The sequence below is a fragment of the Buteo buteo genome, chromosome 2, assembly GCF_964188355.1.
Source record: "Buteo buteo chromosome 2, bButBut1.hap1.1, whole genome shotgun sequence".
NCBI classification, from domain to species: domain Eukaryota; kingdom Metazoa; phylum Chordata; class Aves; order Accipitriformes; family Accipitridae; genus Buteo; species Buteo buteo.
In genome coordinates this window covers 78,150,398-78,175,276 of record NC_134172.1, presented here as the reverse complement: position 1 = coordinate 78,175,276, position 24,879 = coordinate 78,150,398, and the positions used below count along the sequence as shown (strand labels likewise).

Sequence of the window (24,879 nt, the reverse complement as noted above, 5' to 3'; positions counted from 1 at the left end):
TTGCAATCCTTTGCTGTGGGTAAGCTGAGAGGCACCACGCTAGCCCATGAGATGCTAACCACCCTCCTCCTCCGCCTCCTCGGGAGGATATCTCCCTCCACGCGCCGTGGCTTTTGACACAGAGCAAGTCACGAGAGCCCGAGGAGGACAGACCTGGTGCCATGGAGGGGCACCGCCATCCGGAGAGCTTCCCCACCGCCCTGGTCTGGCGATCGCGCTGGCGAGCAGGGACAGCATAGGAAATGCTACATGGGAAAGCCCAGTGTGAGAGCCCAGGAGCCCCTGCCTTCCCACAGCAGACTTATCAAGGCACCAGTTCAGAGTGGCGCTTTCCATGGGCCAAAAGGGAAGTGCATACACACCAGACTTCTCGGGGTCAAGGATGCTGGGCAAGCAGCGAGCCGAGAGGCTGCAGGGGGCAAGGGAGGGAACCGGGGCGTGGGGAGGGAGACACAAATAGCAAAATGAATGGCTTGAACTTCCTATGTTTTATGGAGGCGCATAAAAGGAGACAGAGTGGGGGAGAGAAAGGAGACCCGGGCGCTTGCACACGATCTCACGCACATACGGGCCAGCCCAGAGCCCAGAGCCCATTGGTGGCCAGCGTGGTGCGGCAGCCTGCACCCACTTGGCTGCCACGGCTCTGGGCCAGCTGCTTGTCTGGCCCAGCATCCCCCGAGAACACCTCGCGAAGCGTGACAGGCTGCTGCTTAGCACTTATTCCTCCCCCTGTCATTATTATTTTGAACAACAGCCAGTATAATTAAAATCGTTTGAAGGAGGAGATTTAGGGAACATCCAAAGTGTCTCAGAAGAGCATCTGCAAAGCTGGAGGTCCAAACTCCACCCTCACGCTTGCAATGAGCAGGGCCCAGGGGAACCATCATCTTCTCTGCGTCCTCCCTTCCACGCTCCCTGTTTCGCAGGGTGGCAGAGGCTGGGCTACCACGCGGGGTGGTCCTGGCCACATTCCTCTCTGCGGCTGCTGCCTGCTGCAGCCAAATCCTGCAGCCCTTCCTGGTGCAGGACTTGTCCCAGGAGGTCCAGATGGCAGTGTCCCCAGGCACGGGCTGCTCACCAGCAGCTCCAGGACAGATGTGGTGGGAGGTTGTGGGGAGCGGAGGACACAGAGCCTCTGTGGGCTGCTCTGCCGGGGTGGCACGGATTGAGCCTGTGATATGTCCTGGGAGCCATGCCGGTTTCTGTTGTGGTAGGAGGGCCTGTGCCACGAGATGAGGTGTGGAGAGGTCCCTTGGCACCTCAGAGGAGAAAAAAGGATGGTCTGCAAGACAGAAATGCAAGTCACCATTCGGGCCAAATTCCCCAGGTTTCTTGTGTTTGGATGGAGCATTTTGGCCTCCAGGGTCAAATGTCCCTGGTGCCAGGGCTAGGAGCCTAAGGACATCGGACAATTGCAGCAAGGAGGGGGAAAAACGGCAGATCCCTGCCTCTATTCTGGGGCTGGCACAAGGTCATGCCTAGGGGATTGGTTCCCCTGTCTCTCTCCTCCTCCTCTCCCAGATTTGAGCTGCCCTGGGCTCAGAGAGGAACAGCAAAGTAACTATCCCCAGGGAGGTCGGTGCTGGGAATGGCTTGACCATCAGTACAGGAGGGTGGCTGGCTGCGGCTATCCTCACCAGCGATGTGTACAGGCAGCAGGACCCCCGCTGCGGTGGCTGCCACGCCGGGTGGAGATGGCCGAGAGCCAAAAGCGAACCACCCAACAGAGCCAGGAGCTCCCTGCTGCTGCCAAGGCAGGTTCACGAGGGTGAAAAGGAGGGGAGACGTGTCAAAACCCCTCCCCAAAATCCGTGCTGCTCTGGCAAAGCCTACAGCAGCTGCTCCCATGTCCTGGCTGGCGTTCGTGGTGCTGGATGAGGGCTCGGGGTCTACCTACCAGCTACTTGCTGTCTGCAGCTCCCTGGATGGGGTATCTTGCTACCAGCTCTAGAGCCCACCCAGTGTGTCGCCCAGGGACAGCCAACCTTCCTGTCCCTGCAAGCTGTGACCCCAAGGCTGAGATCCTGGAGACCTGGGCACACCTGAAATTAGGAGGTGTCTCAGGACAGAGCTTCCCCGTGGGTCTCGTGGCCCTCTCCTCTCTGCCTTCTCCAAAAGGAGACCAGATTGAGCCTCTGGTGGTTGGAAACAACAGAAAGGGTGGGGTTTGGCGGCCAATCTCCAAACGAATGTTGGTGACTTGAATCTGCTGGGGATACTGGAAGCAAGGAAAGCTCGTCCAACTTGATCCAGCCCATCCACTGGGTCCAAATCAGCTGACACTCACTTGGGAAACACTATAATTCAGTGGGAGAACCAGGTGAGATTTTATGGGTTTTTATTTTGCAGCAAACTCTTCTCCTGGCTCTGCCGGCTCTGCCTGCAGAGGGGAGCTACCAGCAAGGCACCACGTACAGACTTTCAACAGTGCCTCTTGGTGTGCAGGGGTCAGCTAAAGCCCCCTCCCAACCTCTCCGCCAAGCCCAGCTCCAGAGACAGGCTCGCCCCTGCTCTGTTTTTAGCACATTCAAGTAGCTGCTTTCACAAGAGGTAAAAGAAAGTTCATGGATCCGTTGACAGATCAGCCCAAGCGGGAATTTCTCTGGGAATTCCTGCAATAGCAGGTTGGCTCCCGCGGAGGTGGAGTTTCCTCTGGATCTACCTCCACCCAGGCTTGGGGAGCGCTCCGGCCACCGGCTCCACGCTTGGGGGGCTGGGCTGAGCGACGCCACTGATGCTTCCCAGCCAAGGTCAGCCAGAAACCCTCCCCGCTCCGCAAACGCCTGTGCTGTTAACCCTTGGGAAGAGTGGAGCTGCAGGCTGGCAGGGTTAGGCTGCAGAGCTGGCCCGTGCCCGGAGGCATGCAAAGGCAGGAGGCATTTTCTTCTCCTGCCCAGCAGGCAGTGGACGGGGCTGAAGGCGTAAGGATTTCATGCCGTTATGTTCCTCGGGAACCCGCTGCCATCCAGGCAGTCGTGGGGCCTGGGTGAGGACGGTCCGCCACGGCAGGAGGCCGGCGTTGGCGGGTGACGGGTTTGTCGCTCAGAGGCAGGGAGCGACGGGGTGACGGCGCTCAGCATCAGTGACTGTGCGCTCTGGAATCTGAGACACGTCCCCGGCCATACTTGTGGTCAGGAACCATCTTCGCGTTGCAGTGACACAAACCACATTCACAGTGGCAGCAGTGCCGCTCAAGCGTGCCTCTGACGCCAAGGACCGGCATGACCCGACCCCACACACGGGACAGGCAGCTGCCCGCTTCCAAGGACCTCCAGAAGGTCCCCTTGTTGGGACTTGTTACCTCCTCCCTCACAGAGGAGGGCCTCTCCAAAATGGCACCCCCTCGCTTCACGGCCAGACCCTGCCAAGGGATGGAGGCTTTCCAGATGCTGCAGAGGCTCCAGACGGCGGGTTGGAGGGAACTTGCGTTCGCAAACATGGGGCCAAGCCAAGAAGTTTCAAGGTAGCTCCAAGTGTCATGCCAGGGAGAGGGTCTAGAACTCAGGTTTGGTCTGGGGCCACCTCTGCTGGTTTGGAGATGAATCGAAATGTGTCTTACACATCTGGGGAGCAGCTCTTGCTCGAGGGGATCCCAGAGGTCTGTCCAACTCCATGTGAGCTGCCATAAAGAATAGCTAGCTGGCAGCTTTAGGTTCCTAACGGGCAGTTTTGGGGGACAGCCACCCAGGAGAAGTTTAGCATTGATCTGTTCAATATTCCCCACCTTTGTGTGCTGGTAAAGCTAAACTCTGCCCTCAGGGCCTCAGTTGCCACAGGACACAGAAGGGCTGGAGCTGAGCTCAGGCAGCCCTGGTTCCCAACACCTAATTGTGCAGCCTGAGGCCACACGTAGCACATCTCCATGCTTTCGCTCGATCCGCAGCCCCGCCGAGGCAGGACACGGCCGCTCTTTACCAGCACAGTCAGGGCCCTCTCTGAAACATCCGCGCTTGGCGAAGCTGTGAAGCCGGCTGTGCGGGAGGAGGCATCGAAGGCCCTGCCAGGAACCAGCTGGAAAGAGCAACAATATTCAGCAGCGAGTCCCATTGCGCAGCTCCTCAGAGGGGGGATGACGAGGCAGGGGGGGGAAATGACACATGCCGCCCTCGCACAGTGTACGAGTGCCACCTACAGGGGGGCTCCAGGCCCTGGCCTGGGCACCCCCAAACCATCCGTCCCCTCTCCAGCCTTCTGTTAATTAGTCTCAAGTCCCTAAGGCTGTGCTGGCCTGGTTGCACAGCCTCACGTCTCGTTTTAGCCAAGCAGTGGGGCTGAGGGTGACCCGCCGTGGGATTGCAGCCACGGGCGATATTCTTGGGGCGCTCGATCGCTGCTGGAGCCATTTCCCCGGCTGCTGTCTCGAGTCGTCTTCTCAGGCGGTGCTGCTGCCTGGGCCGCGGCGGCTCCATCGGGATCAGCTCACCTGTGGCTGGCTGGTGCTGGGGGGGCCAAGCGAGGCCCACCTGTGGCAGGGGCCGGGCAGGTTATAAAAGGCAGGGCTCCCCATTCCCTGCTCTTACCCAGGCTGGGCTGTGTATGGGGTGCAGCAGTCCTCAGGCCTCCACGATGGGGAATCACCCGGGGCCCAGCTCTGTGAGTCCTCGGGGTTGGCGGCGGTGCGGATCCCTGAGGGATGGGGACGCCAGGGCGGGCGGCCTGGCTCGGCCGCCGCTGCCCCACGACAACAATTTTGGGTCACACGCGTCCCTGCTGCCTCGGGGAGCCCTGAAACAGCACGGCGGGGGAGAGACCACGGGAGCCGCGGCAGGACCGAGGGGGCTTTGCCCCCCTCACTCTGCCCCGCTCCCTTGCCGGACCATCAGGGCGGCGGCCTGCGGCTCCTGAGGGGACGGACTACAGCCCCCATAGTGCCCCGCGGCGGGGGCCGGGGGCGGGCGCGGGGCATGCTGGGAGCTGTAGTCCCGCCGCCCGTTGGGAAGAGGCGGGCGGGAGGCCGGAGGACTACAGTTCCCGTCGTGCCCCGCGCGCAGCCCGCCCGCCCGGACTGCGGTACCGGGGGGCTGTGGTGGGCAGCGGGCAGTCCGCCGACCAGCCCCCGTCCGGCCCCCGGGACCGGCCGCCGCGGGGAGCGGCGCGATGGGAGGGGAGGAGGAGATCGTACGTATCGCCAGGCGGCTGGACAAGATGGTGGCCAAGAAGAGCGCGGTGAGTGGCGGCGGCCGGGCCCCCGCAGCCCGGTTGGGGTGAGGGGGAGGGTGGGGGGCCTCCCCCTTCCCCGGTTTCCCCTTCCCTGGTTTCTGCTCTGGCGGCCGGGGCCTCCGTCTCCGCGGGGGTCCCCGTCCTCGCTGCCGTGCTGTAGGACACCCCCCCCACCTTCTCCCTCAGTGCCCGTTGTGAGGGGGCATCCCCCTGCCCCCATTTTGGGGGCCTCCCTCTCTATACAGTCGCTACCGTGGCGGAGCAGAAGCCCTCCCGCCCCCCCAAAGTGGGTTTCCCTCCCCCAGACCTGGTTGCAGCGGGGGGGGGGGGGTCTCCCTCTCCGTGGGCCCCCATCCGTTGCGGCGGTGTGGGATCCACCCCGTTCCATCCCAGTGCCCGTTACTGGGGGGGGGGCTGTTCCATATTCCCCCTCTAGGTTGCTGTGGGAACCCCATCTCCCCATACTGTGCCCCCCATCCTAGGCTTCATGCGCCCCCAGCCCCACAGCTCAGCACCCTGTGCTGCCTTGTTGCGGCGTTCTCCTCCTGGGGAGCATCCTCAGCCCTCCTCCCCTGTCCCGTTGGGAGCCCCCTTGGGAATGGGGACCCTCACGCATCCCCCCAGCACTGGCCTGGGGCACTGTTATGCCCTCAGGGAAAACCCCAGTGCTTCTGTATTTGCCTCCTGCATCCCCATCCCATGCAAGCACCACTTCTGCTCGCTCTCATGTGGCCTTTCGAGTGTGGAGGGCTGGCCTTGCTGCTGTCTGCACACTGGGGGTCTCGCAGGGTGTATTGTAACCGGTGTGACTCTTTAGGGGGGACAGTAGCAAGTATTTCCCTGCCTAATGGGTTATGGCAGTCGGTGCTCATACCAACTACAAAGAGCATCACGCCAGTGCTAAGGCAGCAAGCTGGGTGACGAGGGTTTGTGACGGAGGTAGGCTGTACATCTGTGTTTGGGGTGGGGGAGAGGGCTTTTGGGGCCAGGGAGGGCTGCAGGGAGTGGGAGGTGATGGGCGAGGAGGGGAAGGGATTAGGGGAATGTGGTATTTGGGTAATGGGATGCTGGGTGCAGTTGTCACGTGAACTTTCGGATGCTGGACCGGCTCTGCCAGCTGCGTATAGGGGTGAGCACTGGCACTTGTGTAGCTGTTGTAACAACCCAGGAAAGTGTGTTCGGGCTAAACTGCAGCCTGTGATGTCTGTTCCCATTGATGGCAGGTTTTCAACACCATTGTTGAAATAGGAAAGAAGCAACTTTGCAGAATTTGCTTCCAAGCTTCATTGAGAAAGAGGCAGCTTCTTAAATGAGCGGTATGCAATGTTTCCTCTTGGTTGGCATTTTATATGGTACTGAACCGTAGCGTGTTTATTGTATATCGGCTAATTTGCGAACTCTTCCTGCAGGATGGTTGCCTGGAGTACCTGTTTGTTGCTCTAGTTTTTGCGTGGATCCCCATTTGCTGCCACTGTGCCAAGTGGCTCCATTTCTGATAATGGAGACAGGAATCACCTGGTCATTTTGTATGTTAAGGGCTGGATTTAATGGAGTCCGTTTGGCTGTTGGAGGAACAGAAAGGTGTGAAACTCCCCGAGTGGGAAGCCGCTCATTCTGGGTATGGTAACGTGTGGTTTATGCTGCTGTGATTTGCTTGTGTGCATGCTGAAAGCTTTGACTCTGCTTTGATTTGGCTTTCTCAGCATCTGTTCTGTAGGGTGGCACTGGCAGCTGGATTGCTTCCTGCAATGAATTGGAAGCAGCCCTTCTGCGTAGGGAGGACGGGATCTGAGGACAGGGTCTGTCAGTGCAGGCTGCTTTGCTTCTCTACTCAAGGCTCTGTAGGTCTTGTGCTGCAAATGGGCTTGGAGTGGTTGGTGTTTTAAATGAGCTGTTAAACGTGAACACTAGAAGGCCTTGTTTGGTAGAAGGGGGATGGGAGGAAAAAGTCAGCTGAATGGAGACTGCATACTCCAGGCTGTGATCTGCTGAGTGCTGCTGAAGGGAGACTTGGCCAGTGCTTCTGTCCCTGCCATTTCTCTGAGTGACTACCAATTTTAGGTATCTACAGATTGCCTAGTCAGATATTTTTTTTTCTGGATCTGGGTTCTGGGATGCAGAACTGATGCAAGGAAACCTCATATAATGAGTGTCAAGTGACCAGCTCTTCAGCATCACTGCTTGATGGCTTTGCTCCTGGTATCAACTCTTGTCCTGAGCAGAGTGGGGTACCAACACTAAAACTAGGAAACAGCTACATTAAGTTTCACGGTGTAGAAAGAGGATACATTTAGCTCTGTCTCTGGGCAATGACTCTGAGCTTTAGGTGGGTGGTGACTGAAGTTCTTGCAACTCTGCTAAACTGCTCTTGCGAGCTAGTAACACCATTGATCAGGGCCCCCAAAATAGTGAGTCTGATGGTAGGAGTACTCCTGGAAGCTAAGTGGTGTGCTGAGGGGACAGTTGTGATTTGGAGTGTATTTTTCAGGTGTTAAAAATGTTAAGCTTGCCAGGTAAGGATAATATGCTAATGCTGCAGTTGTACCATACACCAACAAAGATCTGTGGTGCTCCACTGCTCTTCTGTTTTGCCCATTCTAATATCTCAGGTGCTTCTAGATTGTAGGATCTACTGTCTGTCTGGAACATCAATCCCAGCAGTAATCTTGCTGATGTTTTAGGGAAGGCTTGTTGGTGTGTTTTCTCTTCAAATTCAACTTTCTGAATTTATTCCCAAGCTGTTGCCTTTCTTTATTAAAAGCTGAGGCACTCATTCTGTTTGTCTTTTCCTCTCCAGGATGGTGCAATGGATTTACTGAAAGAACTGAAAAGTATGCCTATGACTCTGGACTTACTGCAGGTGAGCTGCACGGTTAGGGTAGAAAGCTGAAGTCTGCATCTGATGAGTCCAAAATATTGTTTAAATAAACTTAATAGCTTTCCCTACTTCTTGTCTCACTCAAAGCATCAAAATAAACATTAAATCCAGAAGACAGTACCAAACCTGGGTTTTTGGACTGTCAGTTAAATAGTACTTGGACCACCATGTGCTGCCTGAAACTTGTGCACAGCTGATGAGGGAAATGTGGGTAACTGTTCAAATCCTTTCTTAGGTTTCAAAAAGAGGAAAGACCAGATTAAAGTAGCAAACACAAAGGGCAGCCATTGGAGAAGTTCTTTAAGTCTTTGTAATGGTGATATTCAGGACACTGGGGAGGCATGAACAGAATTACAATTCAGAGATTAAGATATGTATCTTGGATTTTTCACTCTAAGCTAGAATGTAATATTTAGATATGTAGAGAAGGTATTTGTGGGTGATTGGATGTCTAGCTTCTGATTGGTTTAAGCTGGAGAGCGTCATCTCACTCTTCCAACGCTGAAAGGAGATAATCATTCTGCAAGACCTTGGATACTTCATATCTTGGTCATTGCTTTGACTTTGTCATGTTTATTTCTGATTTCAGTTTGTAACAAATGATGAGTCTGTTCTTGAATGATTCATTTGAATGTTCACTTGCAGTCCACACGCATTGGGATGTCAGTAAATGCACTAAGAAAGCAGAGCACAGATGAAGAAGTGATATCGCTTGCCAAATCCCTCATCAAATCTTGGAAAAAACTTTTAGGTAAGAAAATCAGCATGTTCCTGTCAGATCCAACTTGTGAAGGATTTGGCTTCAGTGGGAGATTGAGTTTCTCAAGAGAGCTTATCTATTGATCTGAATAGAATATTCTAGCGGATGAGCCTTTACAATTGCACCCTCTGTCTTTCAAGTTTTGTCTCCTGCCCTGCATTCCTCTAGATTTAGCTCCTGTTTAGCTAGCTCATCCTTGAAAGAGCATTGAAAGCTTCAGGACTGTTCTTAATGTGTACCTGTCTGTATAATAATTAGGAGCATTATTTGTGGAAACAGTATCTGCCCTCTGAACCCTCCGCCCCCACTTCTGTGCTGTGTGGCATTAATACAGCGTGTGCTGTCAGCCTCATGCAACGGCTCGGAAAGAGAAATGCTGGAATGCATTTTGGGTGATGAGTTGGAGATGGAACTTAGTTTAACACCTTATAGACAAATTCACATGGACTGTTGCCTGCTCGGGAGGCTTTCATGGTGATGAACACTGATAAGCAGAAGCTTGTAATTCTGCCTGAGAAATATTAATGCTGATATAGCACAAACTAACGTCAAACTTACAGATGGAGGGATTACAAATATGGTCTTAGTGGTTACCTTTGTGATAAAAGAATGAGGCATCTGCAGTGCCGAGATTGGAAGGGCAGCTTTACCTGTGTCCTGCTAGCAAGACTGTGTGTCTCCCACTCTATACTAGTGGCAAAGTACCCCAATGTGAAATTCAAACACTCCTTACTTTTTAAACTGATCTCTTGGGCACCTGTGTGTAACAAAGAACAAGAGTGATGCAGTGTCTGAGGTTAAGTGAAATGTGCAGCTGGCTCTAGTCTGCACCCCAGGGCTCCCCATTTCTTGATAGGCTAAATGAGTGTCAGAAGCACTGTTTTTCTGTCCTGGCTAGGACTGTCACTTCCACATTAGGGTTGATGTGTATTGGCTATGCTGAGATAGTTTACCTCTGGGTCAAACTTGTTCTACAGTGTCATGAAAGTCCTCTCCAGGGTTGTGCTATTGGCTTTTGAGAGCACTTGGGAAACACTAGAAGTTGTATTCCCAGAAGGACTAGCCTGTACTGGCCCTTCAGGTGGTGTTGGCTGGAAATGCTGCTTTTAGTGGTGCTTTAGAGAACTTGATCTAATCTGTACTCAGCAGCCAGGGTGTCTCTGAAAGAAACTTTTGTGATGAGGCATGTCTTGTGAGGAGGCTTATCTCCTAGGCAGGGAAGGTGATTGCTCTTTAGTTTGGTGAGGAAAGCTTTTGTTTGAATTAGTTTCTACTTAAAGGCAAGCAAAAGGTGTGTTGGAAAGCATGGAAGGCCATAAAGGTGTTCTTTCTCCTGATTCTTTTTGGGGAATAATAACTTGCCTTAGGCCAATGCTGTGTAGTGTTAAGACATTGATTAGTGTATGTAGGGTTGTAGCATAAAGACCCATTCTGAACCCTTTATCATCAATTTCTCTTCTTTTGAATATAGATGCTTCTGAGGAAAAAAGTGAGGAGAAAAAGAAAAGCCTGTCCTTGCCAACATCTTCCTCGAAGGAGACTGGTAACTCAAGAGACCAAAGGTAATGCTTTCCTTTAACCAAAGATGATGCTGTTACAGAATTATTATGTTACAGAGTTTTCTTAAGGCACCTTACACTAATTTTTATTTTTAAATGTCTGAGTTGCGAATTTTTTGTAGTCAAATTCCTGGTCAGAAGCACCAGAAATGTAGACTTCTTCAGAGATGATCTATGTGGTGTTTTTAATAAATTGTGATGCAGAAATATACATCTACAAAATACAGTGGCTTTAGTGAGTTTTTTGATTTTGTTCACATCTTATTTCTTGGTTTTCTATTCTTGGTTATGTGTTGATTTTTCTATTAGTAAAACATTCCTCTGTTCTATTTTGGGTTGCATTTTTATATATTTTTGCTTATTTCTAACTTTGAACTCCTTAGAATGAAGATTATTTTTGGCCTTTGCAATCTCAAGTGATGGATGGGATTGATTGATACATCACTAGAGTAAAACTTCCATTTCTTTGTCCTTGACAAGTCCCAGCAGAAGTCCTCTTTTCACTCTGGACTGATGTCCACTCATCTGGCAGGTCTGCTGCATGCTTGCTTCTTGCCATGCCTTGAATGTTGCATCCCATTTCCACTGTCTGCCACTGCACTTGCCAAGGTGTTGAGTGGAGGCAGTGATCAAAGGGGAGGGGGCAAATGCGATGTAAAGCTTTGTTCTAGAGGCAAGAGACTTCTCTTAGCCTCAGATCCCAGGAGGGTGTGTGCTTTGTAGGTTTGACCCTGAAGTGATTTAGCCAATTTCCCAAGTTTGCCAGAAGATTTAGAGTATTAAGGCTGTAGTCCTGCTAGTTTGCAGGCTCTTCCATGTTTGCAGCCTGTCTTTGTTGGTCACTTTCTTGTCACTCTACCCTTTGCTTTTTCTTTTCCTTTTTTGCTCAGATCTCTCAAGGCTTGACACTTTGGTGTGAGCCTTTGCAGCTCTATACAGAGCTGCTGATGGAGAAGGCTACTGATGCTGAGCTACATAACTTTAATTGACATCCATCTTTGGTTATCTCACTTTCATAAAATGTGAAAAAGGATTTGCTAAGTATTGCAATGGAAGTACTGGGGAGATGTCACAGCCAGAATTGAGTCTTGTAGTGATGCAGTGCAACGTGGGAGCTGGGGCTGTCTAGAGCTGTGTGTATCACGCATCCAGTGGCAGTCTGGTATGTCAGTGGTACGGGGGTAAAAGCAGTAGGATGGAGTCTCCCAGCTGCTGTTTCCTTTTGTTCCATTGAGAGGAGATGAGAGTTGGAGGCCAAAGAGCAGTCAGTGGTAGTGGAGAAGGGTTTGCTGTGTAAGCTGAGAGTTGGCCTGAGCAGTATCACCACCCTTGTGATGCAAATACCTTCTCTTCATGATCTTATACTCTAAAGGGCAGACTGGTGTACTGCCTTCCCTAGGGTGTGGACACAGAAAAGATCTGTTGGAGGGCTGATGAGGGTAGGAACTGAGTCAGTCATGGCTAAGAGCCTTTGTGCGTGCCCTTACTGGTAAAGGGAGGCAGATTTCCCTCCAGGGTAAGGGCAGAAGCCTGCATGGAGGTACTTGTTGGCTGTTCCTGATGGGGAAAGAAGGCAAGCATTACCAACTTGGCTGGTACTGCTCAAGCCAGGAAGTAGTATTGCAGTTCAAAGAAAAAGGGAAGCTTCTGACTTAACCTTTGGAAAATTGACTTTGCAGAATGCGGAGCCTGGAGGGAAGGAAGTATGAGACATTCCCTGGGCACAGTGGCAGTAGGCATGCTATGAGCAAATGAGCTGGGCCTGCTCGGGCATCTGGTTTGAAGGCTGAGGCTTGTAGTAATTTCACTTGGAAAAGGATCCTGGCTGTAGGTAGAGAGGCAAAGCCCCACTGTCTCCTTGCTTTGTCAGACAGTTAGTGTCGGCTATGTGGAGTGGAGCTTTCTGGCTTGTGCTTCTAATGCTCCCCTGTGCTGTGATGTGCTGCAGATACTGCAGGTGTTGGTTTTTTTTTCCTCCTTGATGCTTTCTACATGTATTCAGCCTCCATCTTCTGAATGGCAAAGCATCCCCTTGGTTGTGAAGGATAAACAGAAGCAAATGGATTAGTGTAGCATAGACCAGCAGAAGTGGCTAGCTCCTGGTGTCAGTCTGTTGAGCCAGGCTGTCTTTACAGAGACAGGAATGCTTATTCTCTAGTGCTGCAAAATAAGCTGCTAATCTGCCTTGACAAAAAAAAATAAATTATTAGCAGTGAAGAGTCTTTGTTCTTTGAAGCACAGGCTGTGATGAAGGGAGTCTGACTAGTTGCTCAGTGTGTGATAGCTGGTTCAGATGAGGCTGCTATCAAGACAACAAAGAGATCAGCTTGTATTCAGATATTTCAGCCACTTAGATTTTTGGCTAGGCCTTCCTCTTCTGTCAGGGAGAAAAACTTGAATAGCTCTTGGCCTGAAACTTGTCTTGCTTTCTGGAACACAGATGTAGAAATCCCTCTGTAGTGACTAGAGAGCTAGCACTGAAGACCTGAAGGCTCTGAGCCAGCCAGTGTGGTGCTGGCACCTGTGAAGTTATATACTGCATTACTGTAATCCAAAGCATATTCTGTTGTGCTGTAGTATTTTAGACCATTGGTGTGGTACATTTTAATGGGCTATATCTAATGTTTCTCTCTCTGGCAGCATGAGCTTTTTCTTTTCCAGGATTCTCTAAACTGCCTTTATTAGGAGGTCTTGGATCTGTGGCCTGAATTCAGCTCTTCCATGGGATTTTTCTTCTAGTGTAGCCCTGAGTTCTGCTTGCAGTTCCTGGCTGTTGCTTTGCCACCATTTTGCTCCAGTATAGCCTTTTTTCTGTATAAACTTTCGTTGCCTGGGTAGATTTACAAGCTCTTTCTCCTGTTTAACAGGAACAGTGTGAACCACAATGATTTCCTGAAATAAGGTGTGTTTGAGCTCTATTTCCCAACTATTCTAATTATAAACAAACTTCTAAAGCTTAATGAATAACTTTCTGTACAGTCTTTGGAATGGCTGAGAAGTCTGTTTGCTCTAATTCATGAGTGATCAGTTGTCATCTCAGAGCATGTATGACATATATGTGTATGTAGGCGAATATGTCTTTACTCATCAGCTAACAGAAGTGGGATAACCATGCGTCTTGTCTAGCTTTTTTTCTACCTCCAGGGAATAAACATCTAAATATTTAGATCTATCTGCATTTGCAGATAGAACCTTCCTGAAAATCAAGTATTACCTGTGCAAGTATTAGTTTAAAGACCTGGCTTTAAGTTCTGGATGTGGTGAAGGTCAGTGTTGAGAGTTCACATGCAGTGTTTTGCTCTGGGATACCTTAGCGTCACTGTTGCTTGCAAAATGAGACAAAAGTTAAAGCTAGAAGAGCTCTTGGGAAAGCTTCTCCTGCCAGCCCTTCCCAGGACAGCACAACCTCTGCCCAAGCTGTCCCTGACAGGCCTTTCTCTAAGTTCTTCTTTGACAACCCTAAAAAACCTCAGAGTAAGATATTTCCACAGCTGCCCTTGGCAGTATCTTCTAATTCATAACTCACCTTTACAATTTGAAACTTGTTCTCAGTCAAAACCTGCTTTGCTAAGACCATTTCTTCATGCTTTTGTCGTCTTTAGCAAGTATGGAGGATTTTTCCTACCATCTTCCTTTGTAACAAGTTTTCCAGTATTTCAGGACTTGTCTCCTCTAACTTTTCCCAGCTGCAAACCACTCTGATTCCTTCAGTCTTTCCTTTTATTGTAGGTATGTTTTCTAGGCTTTTTGCCTTTGTCCTTTGGGAAGTCTCATTTTTCCAAACTGTTTTATGCAACATGATCAGCTGTGACTTTTAGATGAGTTATTCCTGAGTTGTGTATGCTTTGCTATATACACCCCCACGTGTGCTGCCTGCGATTTGTGCATAGCTTCTTAAGCACAAAAGTACCTGATGGCAATTTGTACATCCCAGATGGGAGAAGATCATCATCTAATTAACTATCTGCAAGCTAAGTTGGGTTTTTTTTTGTAATATGTACAGTGTAAATCCTATTGAATGTTTTGAGCTGTTTGGTCACAAATCTGTTCCTTAATAGCCTCCTGCAGTGCTGACCAGTAAAACTAGCTGGTAAAAAAATGTTTTTATTCAGCTAGTGGTCAAAGAGAAACACAAGCAATAAAATCTCCCTTGTAGAGTGGATCTATTTCATCTGAGCAGAAAATTAATCTTTTGCTATGGTTTGAACTGAACAGTTTCCTGAAGGTCCACTGGTGGATGCTTCTTAAAAGGGCCTGGTGAGGTTTTGAACTGTGGAAATCCAGTAGCTCTAATGAGGATCTACGGGCTTTGAGGCACTGCGGAGCCAGACTGGATTTGAACCTAGCAGCAGCAGCAGGGTCTCCCAGGATAAGTCCCTGAAGTTGTCTGGCTCAGCTTGTGTGGCAGCAGATTCAGAAGGTTTTCAGCTTAGTGCTGTTTTGCTGTGGGCTGACTAATCCCTTCCAGGACAGTGTAGTGGAAGTGCCTGTTCATAACAGATTTACTTTTGATGGCAAAGAACTGGCAGTAGTGACCCAGCTTACCAGAAATTGTCAAGCCAGTTGGATCATCAAGGACATGGTGCCAGTATGGCATGGGTGAAATATCAGGACTTCTCTTTTTTTTTTCCTTTGTCTCTTACTGCATTAATGTTACCAGGCATTGGCCATAAATACAGTGTGTTTTATGGTCCAAACAGCAAAGTCAGAGCAATCTCTGCTGAAAAAATTGCTGTTCTGCTGCCTAGATTTAAGGGGGGTTGGGGAAAGCTCTATAAAATCATCTGGGAATCATAATAGCCCAAATCTTTTACCAGCAGTATTTGCAGGGCTAACTAACTCTATGTGCAGATGTTAGGCTTTATGGGCAAGACATCTCAACACTATGGGTGTACACCCAGCTGAGTGAAGTTACTTCTCCAGCATGCAAACCTCACAGCAGTGTGTGCAAGCCCAGCCTGTGTGGTGATTCAGCCTGCCTGCATCATGCAGTGATTCTGTGCCTTCAGTCTCTCCAGCCAGCTCCCCTGGCAGATGACCTGGCTGAGGCAGCCACAGCAGGCAGGTGTTTGCATTCCTTTGCCTGTGCCTGTGATTGCTTGCAGGTGGAAATGAAGTTATTTTTGTGATTGAAGCAGTATTTATTAGTCCTGTGCTAGCCTGGCACCTGTGCAAGCTGTGTGTGGTTGTGTAGGGGTGCTCTTCTGTGAGATGAGTAGTCAAAGTCTTGTCCAGAATACAGGAAAAAGGAAGATCCTCTTATGTGTTATGCTTTGTTGTGGTGGTTTTTTTAATATTGGAGCTGAAGGAGCCATTTTCTTTCTTTTCCTTAGCATGGCAGCTCCTTCTTCTGGAGGGGTTAGTGTAGGCTTCTCTGATTTCTGCCCCAGAAAGCAGTGTGCTGCACTCCTTGTTGGCTACAGAGAGCTAGAGTGCTTTTTTTGTTTAGCTGTTCTCTTTCCTGCTGCTGAGATCTTGGCAGTAAAGGATATGAGATGAGGAACCAGCTGAGATTAACCTTAGTGGTGGCTTCTGCTCCCTTTCTGCTGAGAGCAGTTATGGACTTGGTGTCCTGCTAAGTAAGAGAGGAATAAAGTACCATGCATCTGTGCACTGTGCTACCAGACTGAGAGAGTGCTGATGGTCTTGGGAAGTCCTGGGTGTATTTGAATTACTGATGGTGTCCAACAGCTTTGTAATATTTTCACTTGATGCCCAGTTGTGCAGCAGTTGTGATACATGTTGAATAACAGAAGTTGGTTGGCAGGCCTGCTTCATGGATTAAATCCTCCATTTACAGCCAGCAGAGTCCCCAGAAGAGCTTGTATCTGGGTTGGTGGTGTTGGTTGATGTATTGCACTATATGCTGATTTGAGGCAAGTGTCTTTGCACTGTTTTCCTCTGACTGGTTTTGTATTATGATTAACAGGATGCTTGGCCACATACCTGCTGATCCCTTCTCTGCTCTCAGTGACCTGAACTGAGACATTCTGACAGGTGAAGTTTCTCTTTTAGCTCCAACAAAAGGCAGGAGCCTCCGAAGACTCCAACCACTCCCAAAATCACCACCTTCCCTCCGGCGCCCGTCACCTGCGATGCTGTCCGCAACAAATGCAGAGAAATGCTGACAACAGCTCTACAGGCTGATGGTAAGTGCTGGGGGAAACCCTGCATTGCCTAAAGTGCTTCACAGCTCCTGGTGCATTCTGACAGAGTTCTGGCAGGTCAGTGCCAGCTCCTCTTAGATATTCTCTTCTGGAGCAGCCTTGTCAAAGGATTATTGCCATCAGCTCAATCTAGCCACTGGTCATCCCTTTGACAAACTGGCTAGCATTGCAGCATTTTTAGACACTTGCACATGGACCTGGCTGTAAAGTGAAGCTGTCATCTCTGCTTACCCTTGGGGCACAAAATGAAGCTGTAACTCAATACATGGAATTGGCTGGTAATGGTGCTTATGCCAGTCACCATCTGCTCTTAGACTCCCCTGCCTTTGCAGACTTGAGCCCCTTAAAAACTGTGTGCCTCTGTGGATCTGGGGTGGAACAGGTCTGTTTTGTGCTCAGACTATGCCATCTAAAATGAGAGGCAACTGCAGGTGCTCAGTATCTCTGAAAGTCAGATTTTAAACACCTTAAGCTGAACACATACTTGTGTCTAAATTGCTGATCCCTTTGGAAAATTGGGGTCTAAGCACTGCAGAGTTTTATTAATTTGGAGCCAAGGAATGTAGACAGCAGATGGAGAAGTTCACAAAGTCTTTATTTCTAGCCTTCCTGTGCGCATGCATGTGTTTATATATGCTGCATTAAATATTTGTATAACTCTTAGAGAAACCCTTTCCATATGAAGTCTGGGAAGGAGTCCCCTTGAGTCTTGCTAAGCTCAGCCCTGTTCTGCCCTATCTTCCCTGCTTTATGGTGTTGGTTACCATACCTGGTGTCCAAACTCATAGCAGTTATTGCTCTCTATATGATGCTGTTTAACTGCCGTGTGAAAGAAGAGGGGAGGGGCAGACAGAGTCCTGAGGTAAGAAGAGAAATGAAGGCTTGATGCAGTTGCTGCATGCTTTTTTGGGCCCTGACAGATTGTTGCTCTGAGTAGAGCTACTTCTCATTGTCACCAATATCTGATGAGACTCAATTCCTGCCTATATATGTTTGATTTCAACTATACCAAGAATATACTGGAAAACTGTATGTTCTGAGGCCAAGGTTCTTGTTAGCTTTGTCTAGTGCAGTCCATCTCCTAGAGAGGCAGAGGGCATAGACTGGCTGGATTGGTCTATTTTCATCACTGCCCTTGTCAAAAGGGTCAAAGGGTAGCTAGAGCAAAGGCCAAGATGCCATTTGATGGAAAGCGCTTGTAAATCAAAATAGCAAACTATCTAGATTTGTGTCTCAGAAATACTGAGCCTTGGGACCCCTTGCGTGGCTGGAAGTCATTGACCTCATGTTTCTCTTGTCTTACAGATGACTATATTGCCATTGGTGCTGACTGTGAGCACATAGCAGCCCAGATTGAAGAATATATCCTTACTGTATGGGGCTTCCTCAAGGGCCTGCATGTCTCCAGGCCATGAAATGAATGTGCTCTGAGGAAAAAATGGGACAGTCTTTCTTTGCATAAATGTTCTGCTGCAACTCTGCTTGTCAGGGTTCTGGGTCTGGTTCCAGCTCTGCTTGGCTGACTCCTGGGACACTAAGGAACCACCAGTGTGGTGTTGGGAGCTCAGGGCAGACCCCTTGCTGGTGTGATGGACATGGTTATTTCCTTCCTGTTCGCACCATAATGGACTGTAATCCCCAGTTTGTCCTTCCCATCAGCATGATATTTCCTGCTCTCAGCTCTGCTTCCAGATACATGCAACTTCCCTGTGCCTCCCTGTGGAGGAGAGTGTGCTGATATACACAAAAGCGATGGGAAGGATGGGGCAATGAGGATTAAGCTGCATGTTGATTTGAGATAAGGCAGGAACTTGCTTGGTTTGGGGGGCTGTGGGGTAGGAGGTGCAGCTGGGTTCTCTTAGTGGAGGGTTTTGTGGCTACCTTGCTGAAAGAGCAGGTTGAAGAACCTGAGCATAACTGAAAATAAATATTATTTCCAGCACAGTGAAAAAGCCAGAACTGAAAGCCCATGGACCCTGGGATGGTATAAGCCTGCTCTCAAATACAGCATTAACCTCCTGGAGCAGACACTATTGTTGGGTCCCAGCACCCTCATCTGTGTCCTGGCAGCAGTTAACACTCCCTGCTGTTCATGAGTGGTGTAGAAAGTGCTCAGGGGTCTCTGGGTTGGTTACAGACTCCTTGACTATGATGTACGCATATACCAAGATGTCAAGAACACTGACATGAAATACAAAAACCGAGTGAGGAGCCGCATCTCAAATCTGAAGGACTCCAAAAATCCTGAGCTGAAAAAGAATGTGTTGTGTGGGGCGATTACCCCTGAGCAGATCGCGGTGATGACCTCGGAGGTGAGGAAGCCTGAGGAGCAGGGTTTGCTGCTTACAGGGGATGTGTCCTGTGGTTTAGCTTGAAGCAAGGGGCTCGTCAGCTGCTGGGGTTGCAGATTTCTCAGCAGCTGCTGCCAGAGTGCATGGGGAGTGAGCTAGCAATGGGGTTTGCAACATGGAGAGTAGTCTGTTGGTACTTCAGATCATCATGGGGGCCTAGGTATGAACCAGAAACAGGGAATGAAAGTTTTTCTGTCTTTATACCCATCTGTTAGCCCATCCTGTCCTGTTGACTCTTTCCACTGTAGTGGGTGTGGTGGTGAAACTGGACAGATGTGATTTTATTGCTTTTTTTGAAAGGAAATGGCCAGTAATGAGCTGAAAGAGATCAGGAAAGCCATGACGAAAGAAGCAATCCGGGAGCATCAGATGGCCAAGACAGGAGGGACGCAGACTGACCTCTTCACCTGTGGGAAATGCAAGAAGAAGAACTGCACCTACACCCAGGTTAGTCTTCCTGCTCTTACAGCTTCCACACTGTTGACCTCTGCACAGGACATGATCTGTCACGGTCACGAGCTCTTACTGCTCCGTGACAGGCCCTGTGGCACAGCACAAATTTTGCCAATGATGGAGAGAACCTTTTTGTACACTCAAGGCTCTCTAAAACATACTGCTTTTGCACAATGATTTTGCACCCATTTCCTTGGAGCTTGTGTAACTTTTATTTGGCTCATTTGTACATGAACAGGGGTTGTGCAGTCCCGAGGAAGCTTTCAAAAGTAGAGTAGTGCTGCTTGCTGTGCAGCTCAGGAGAGCTGCACATCGAAAGCAGGTACTGGGAATGTGGATATTCAGACAAGAAAGGAGTGGGTAGTGTGGAGGAGAGAGACTGCAGAAACCGAGGCGGGCATGTTGATGGTATTAAAAGTGCAAATTAAGAATGTAGGTCAGCTGTGGCTGGACAAATCTCAATTAATTTAAAATCAAACAACATGAAGCAGGTGAAACATAAGGAATAAAGGAAGCAGTGATGTGAACAGGCAGAGGGGATTTTTCTTCTCGATGGACAGCTGCTGGAAGCCTTGTGCATTACCAGTGCTTTTTAGTTCCCATGTTCGCGCCAGGCATCTGGAGATAAATGTGCCTTTGCTGTGAGTCAGTGTTTTAGAATGCGCAGATACCCAAAAATGCACCAGCAACCACGCGATTGCTACTGAGTGGGTGCGCACAAACTGCATGTGCAAGCGGCGAGTGAAACTCCTTCATATGCTTGGACTTGACATGCAAATGCAGATGAGAGCCAGGCAGCTGACCAGGGATTTTCCTTTGGCTCAGCAGCAGTCTTGCATCCCACAGGCTGGCTCAGGCGAGAGACCTTGTTCTGTGAGTGCGTCCCAGTTAAGTCAGCTGTAAGCACTGCCTGGGCTGTCTCGCTTGCCTCAGCAGCACAAGGCACTCTGTCTCCACCTGTAGTGGACTGGAGTCCGACTGCCTGTAATTGGGGCAGGTGATGACAGTGTCTTCTAAATAGAAATATCAGAAGGTTTTCTGTATTTTTGTCAGTTTTCCAGTGAAATCACTGTTTGGTGACTGAGATGTTTTAAGTTCCAAGTAGATGAACTGGCATTTATGAAGTGTTGGAAGCCAGGCAGTAACATTGGGTGAGAATTACAGAATTTATCTATCCAGCATGCTTGCAAAACATGCTTAATTTGCATCATGCGAATACTGTGACTCTTGCGTATTGGGTAATTACACATGTAGATCACCATAATTACCCCTTGGCATAGTTCTGCTGACTTGCACAGGGTGTGCCAGTATTTTGAGTGTAGATCTGCATTGTGGTATTCAAATGCCATGAAAATCTGATTTTTAGCAAAGTATGTGTTGCTGGCAAGAGCCTGTCAGAGGCAGCAGTCACATCTGGGTTAAATATCAAGAGTTCCTTCATAGCTCAAATATAAAACAGACTGGAAATGTGCAGAACCTGGTAACCCACAGTGTGTTCCTGTGAGGCCAGGACATAGGACTGGTCTGTAAATGGGAATGGCTTGAGTGGGTTTTTTGTATGTGTCGCATGTGCTGGATGGGCTGGGGATTTTGTCGTCTCGCTGCTGGCTGCCTCCCTTCCCTGGGGACGGCACAGGGAGGGACTGGCTGTGGGTATGTCTACCTCTGGAGCCATCTGCGAGTGATGGGCAGCAGAGAGGGTGAGGAGAGAAATCTGCCCTAAAACATGTTACTCTGGGTAGTGTCAGGAGGGAGAGAGAGGTCACGAGATGTGTGTAAAACAATAACCAGACTTTTACAGGGAAGCTCCTTTTGCCCTCCCAAGCCTCAGTCTCTCATTGATTTCTGACAGTGTGACCCCAGCACAAATCCCTGGTGGCCAGAGGGACAGGGAGCTCCCTGTGACGCCCCCAACCTGCCACGGGGTCCTGTGTGATGCTCAGCTCTCATTTCCCTCATGTTCTCCTCCAGGTGCAGACCCGCAGCTCCGATGAGCCCATGACCACCTTCGTCGTGTGCAACGAGTGTGGGAATCGCTGGAAGGTAGCGCACCAAGGATATTACTGGCACTGAGGGGTGTTAGGGTAGCTGCACCCACGATGCTGCAGACGCTTAGCTGCTGCCCTCAGAGGTGCTTGCCAAATGCTGACTGGCTCTAGCAAGTGATCTTTCCTCCCAGCACAGAGGCAAGAGCTCCTGGGTTCATCCCATCTCTGCAGACCAGCTGGGGTCAAGTCTCACTTTCACATTCCCTGCCTCCCTCCTCACATCCCCTCTTCTGCCATGATCAGCTTCACAGTGCTTTCCATGCTCCCTCTGCCCCCTGAGAGATGGTGGTGATGACATTCAGGATTTTAAAACTGCTCTTTTATACTGCGCACAGAGCTCGGGGGTGAGCAGAAATCTCCTGGTCAAAGGCGAGCAGAAATGGCACCGCTACCAAGTGCCAAAGAGCCACAACCGATAGATTGAAACGGGAGCTCTGTTTGACCCCTACTCTGGGGGCTGAGCCCTGCCTCTGCAGAATTCCCAAGCCCTGGCCAGCTTCAGAAACAAGACCATCACCTGGATCCCAATCTTCTTCTAGGCAGCACGCGCATGACCTGCAACTCCCCTTGGCAGTGAGGTTTTCTAATCGGGGTTTAAACTCCCTTCTCTTGCAGTTCTGCTGATATGTGCCATGGCCCGAGAGCGGCAGCCAAACGCAGATCAGAGCGCAACCTCCATACGCCAGCTCCCACGGCAATTGTGTATTGTGTCCCAAGTGAGTTTGCATTGTCACGCGCTGAGAGAGCAGCTGCGGGGAGGCCTGCCTCTCCGCTTGGGTCTCAGTGGAGAGCCACGGCTGTGGGCTGACAGGTTGGCAGGAGAGCTCACTAAACACACTTAGTTGTTATTTTCTCATCTAAGCGAGTATGGTCACTTTTTCTTCAAAACTAATATTAAACATTTTTGTCAGTTTCTGACTTTTATTTGAACTGTGTGTGTGCAGCTCTTTGCTTTTTGTGGTGTGGAACTGCATGGGAGCTTTACAGATGGTCAATGTCCAGGTGGATGAGGACTGAACAGTGCCTGGACCACCAGAAAGCGAGAAGGCACTTGTAGGTACATGCTCAGTGTGTGAAGGCTTGTTCCTAGTCAACTCATGAAATCTAAAACACTGGGCCAAGTCCTGGGGTGGCTGGGTGCACAGTACCGGTCTTCCTCACCTGGCTGAGGAGAGCTGTTGATGGAACAGCTTTTGAGGCACAGATCAGATGCTGCTTTCCATCTTGGCAGCATTCATTTGATTTTTGTAGTGATGTGTACCTTGTCATCTTGGGCCTTTAAATGCCAACAGCATAGGCTGCTGTGAAGATGAGAATGTGCTGCCCAGGTTGTAACAGACTGAAAGCAGGGTGACACCAGCCACAAAAAAAGTCCCAAACTTGATCTGGGAGAACAGGACAGGGAGGAAGGTGTGCTAGGCCCATGTGAGGTTAGCATTTCCTAGCATTCCATCCCCCTGTGGAAGGAGACCCTTGTAGCCAAGGGCTCCCTTGCTCCCCAGCTGGGAGCAGGGAAGATCAGGGCTGTTGCAGGGATGGGTCTGGCAGCTTGGTGCTATTCCTCGGTGCTATTCCTTGATGTGGCCATCATGCAGGGAACCTGGGAATGGTGGATACAGGAAGGAGGTGGAGGGAATCTGCTGGCTGGTGGGGGTGTTAAAAGGGAGCCCCAGGCACTTTCCTGCTTGTGTATGCTCTGCTCTTAGCTTGACAGCTGAAAGGCAGCCTGAATTTTCAGAAGGACTTGCTGGAGAGGCTCAGGAGGAGGGGGAAATGCTGCAAATACAGGAAATTTTCCAGAGGCTTGGACCTGGAGGAGGTAGGGGTTACAAGTATTGGTGGGAGCTGTTAGCTCTAGAAACAGATGAGATTTGGAGTGAGCTCAGAGCTAGTGCTTGGAAGGATTGAGATAAAGGAGCTAGTAGCAAAGCAACTAGGTGCCTCAGGTGCCACATCTGCAAACATGACCTTGTGAAGGGGACCTGCAGGATCAGGCTCTTTCTGGGAGGTAACTAGAACCTGGTGGGGAAATTCTGTCTGTCCTCATAACAGCTTTCAGCCTGAGACTTAAAATCCCTCTTCTCTCCTTTTCCTAGCCTTTAACTGGGCTGATGCAGGATTTGGGGGACCCCAGTAAGGCCTCTGAGCTTGAGGCTGCTCAGGAGCAGTCCTGTGCACTGCAGCTCTTGTGCTGACAAGCAGTGCAGGAGCATGTGCCGTCCCATCTCTTATGGCATTGCTCCCCTGTTCCAGAGTGAAAAACAAGTATTTCCACTGGCTTTTCAGCATGCCAGACAGCAGACATTCAACAGAGACCTTGGAGATGTTTAGAGCAGAGTGAGCAGCCACAAGAAAGCAATGGAAAAACGTGCTCGCAGCCCCTTTGAGGGCTGTGCTTCTCTGGAGGCAGGGATCCCAAGAGGATCCTTTGCTCAGGGCTTTCACTTTACAGGGTGTAGCCAAGTCTCCCAAGAAGGAAAAGATTCAAAGATGCTGACAACTCGTTTAAGCCTCACAAGTCTTGTGGCGAATGGGATTATTCAAGCCAGGCTTGGTAGGGAACAGTGTCCTTGCAGTAATGCTTAAAAAAAGCTTCAGGATCTGAAACCCAAGCTGGCCAAGGCATTCTGGCTCGTGCGCTGTGAACAGGAGCCAGCTAATTACCAGTTGCTGTTGCCTTTCTTCTTGTGTTACTGTCAGGAGGGGAGTTGAGCTTGGGTACAGTTTGACAGTCCTGAATTAGGTAGGGAGAGTCTCAAGCAGAAGGAGCCCCTCAGAAGTGAGAGAAAAGTACTGTGTCTCGGGGCATTTTACAGTGCTATTTTCTGGGATAACACCAGGGAGGGGAAGGCCACTGGATAAAGAGGTGTCTCAGAAGTAAAGATTTGCTTACGAGGTGTTTAATGCTAGGATTGGGAGCAAGAGACAAACTAGATTATCTGGGGGCAGCGGGGTCTTCCCTGGACTGAGACCTCCATGGTGTGCAGAGGCTCTGACACCCCTGCTGCACTCCGGAATGGCTTCAGGGCTGTTCAACCTCCCACCCTCAAGATATTTCCTTTACCCACAGAACAAACCAAGCACCCAGAACTAAAACCTCCCCAGCACAGGGTGGGGATGCTGTGGGGCTGTAGCTGTGCAGGCTTGGCACTTGCAGGGGAAAACCTGCCAATAACAACCAAATAATAACAATACCGACATTCCTGAACAAATGAGCTATCTCTGGTCTCTCTCAAAAATACATTTTCTTGAATTGTGTTTCCAGCTTGGCAAACAACACTAACTTTACTGACATGAATTTCCACGCAGTCATGCCACTAGGAAGGAAGGAAACAAAAAAGCCGAGTGAATTTTTTGGTTTGTTTGTTTAAAAAATATCTTCAATAAAAAGAACGAGTGCCCTTTCTTTTTTCTTTGAAAGGGATGAAGAGAGAAGAAGGAGGGGAAGGGGTAGATAAATAGGAAACCACAGGCTGCTCTGGGTCAGGAAAGGCAAAGACTAG

General features: G+C 49.9%; 1 protein-coding gene across 3 annotated transcripts; it reads left to right on the top strand.

Annotated features, from left to right (window-relative positions):
* Positions 1 to 4,972: 4,972 nt before the first annotated feature.
* On the top strand, positions 4,973 to 22,306 carry TCEA2 (transcription elongation factor A2). 3 transcript variants are annotated; one of them, XM_075021022.1, is made up of 12 exons: positions 5,031 to 5,166; positions 6,384 to 6,476; positions 6,570 to 6,778; positions 7,958 to 8,020; positions 8,684 to 8,789; positions 10,270 to 10,360; positions 16,373 to 16,506; positions 17,830 to 17,886; positions 18,682 to 18,836; positions 19,176 to 19,322; positions 21,300 to 21,371; positions 21,992 to 22,306. In XM_075021022.1, the coding sequence occupies exons 2-12, from the start codon at positions 6,470 to 6,472 to the stop codon at positions 21,998 to 22,000; spliced, it is 1,050 nt and encodes a 349-aa protein (XP_074877123.1). In that variant the 5' UTR covers positions 5,031 to 5,166; positions 6,384 to 6,469; the 3' UTR covers positions 22,001 to 22,306. The 3 variants fall into 3 exon arrangements, with proteins under 3 accessions (XP_074877143.1, XP_074877123.1, XP_074877133.1); XM_075021032.1 differs by lacking the exon at positions 6,384 to 6,476 and having other exon boundaries at positions 5,050 to 5,166; XM_075021042.1 differs by lacking the exons at positions 6,384 to 6,476; positions 6,570 to 6,778; positions 21,992 to 22,306 and having other exon boundaries at positions 4,973 to 5,166; positions 21,300 to 21,984.
* The last annotated feature ends 2,573 nt before the right edge of the window (positions 22,307 to 24,879 follow it).

Excerpts from the sequence above, each read along its gene's own strand:
- TCEA2 (XM_075021022.1), top strand. Across the intron at positions 10,361-16,372 it reads GGTAACTCAAGAGACCAAAG|CTCCAACAAAAGGCAGGAGC; the intron begins GTAATGCTTTCC and ends TTTCTCTTTTAG. Across the intron at positions 16,507-17,829 it reads AACAGCTCTACAGGCTGATG|ATGACTATATTGCCATTGGT; the intron begins GTAAGTGCTGGG and ends CTTGTCTTACAG.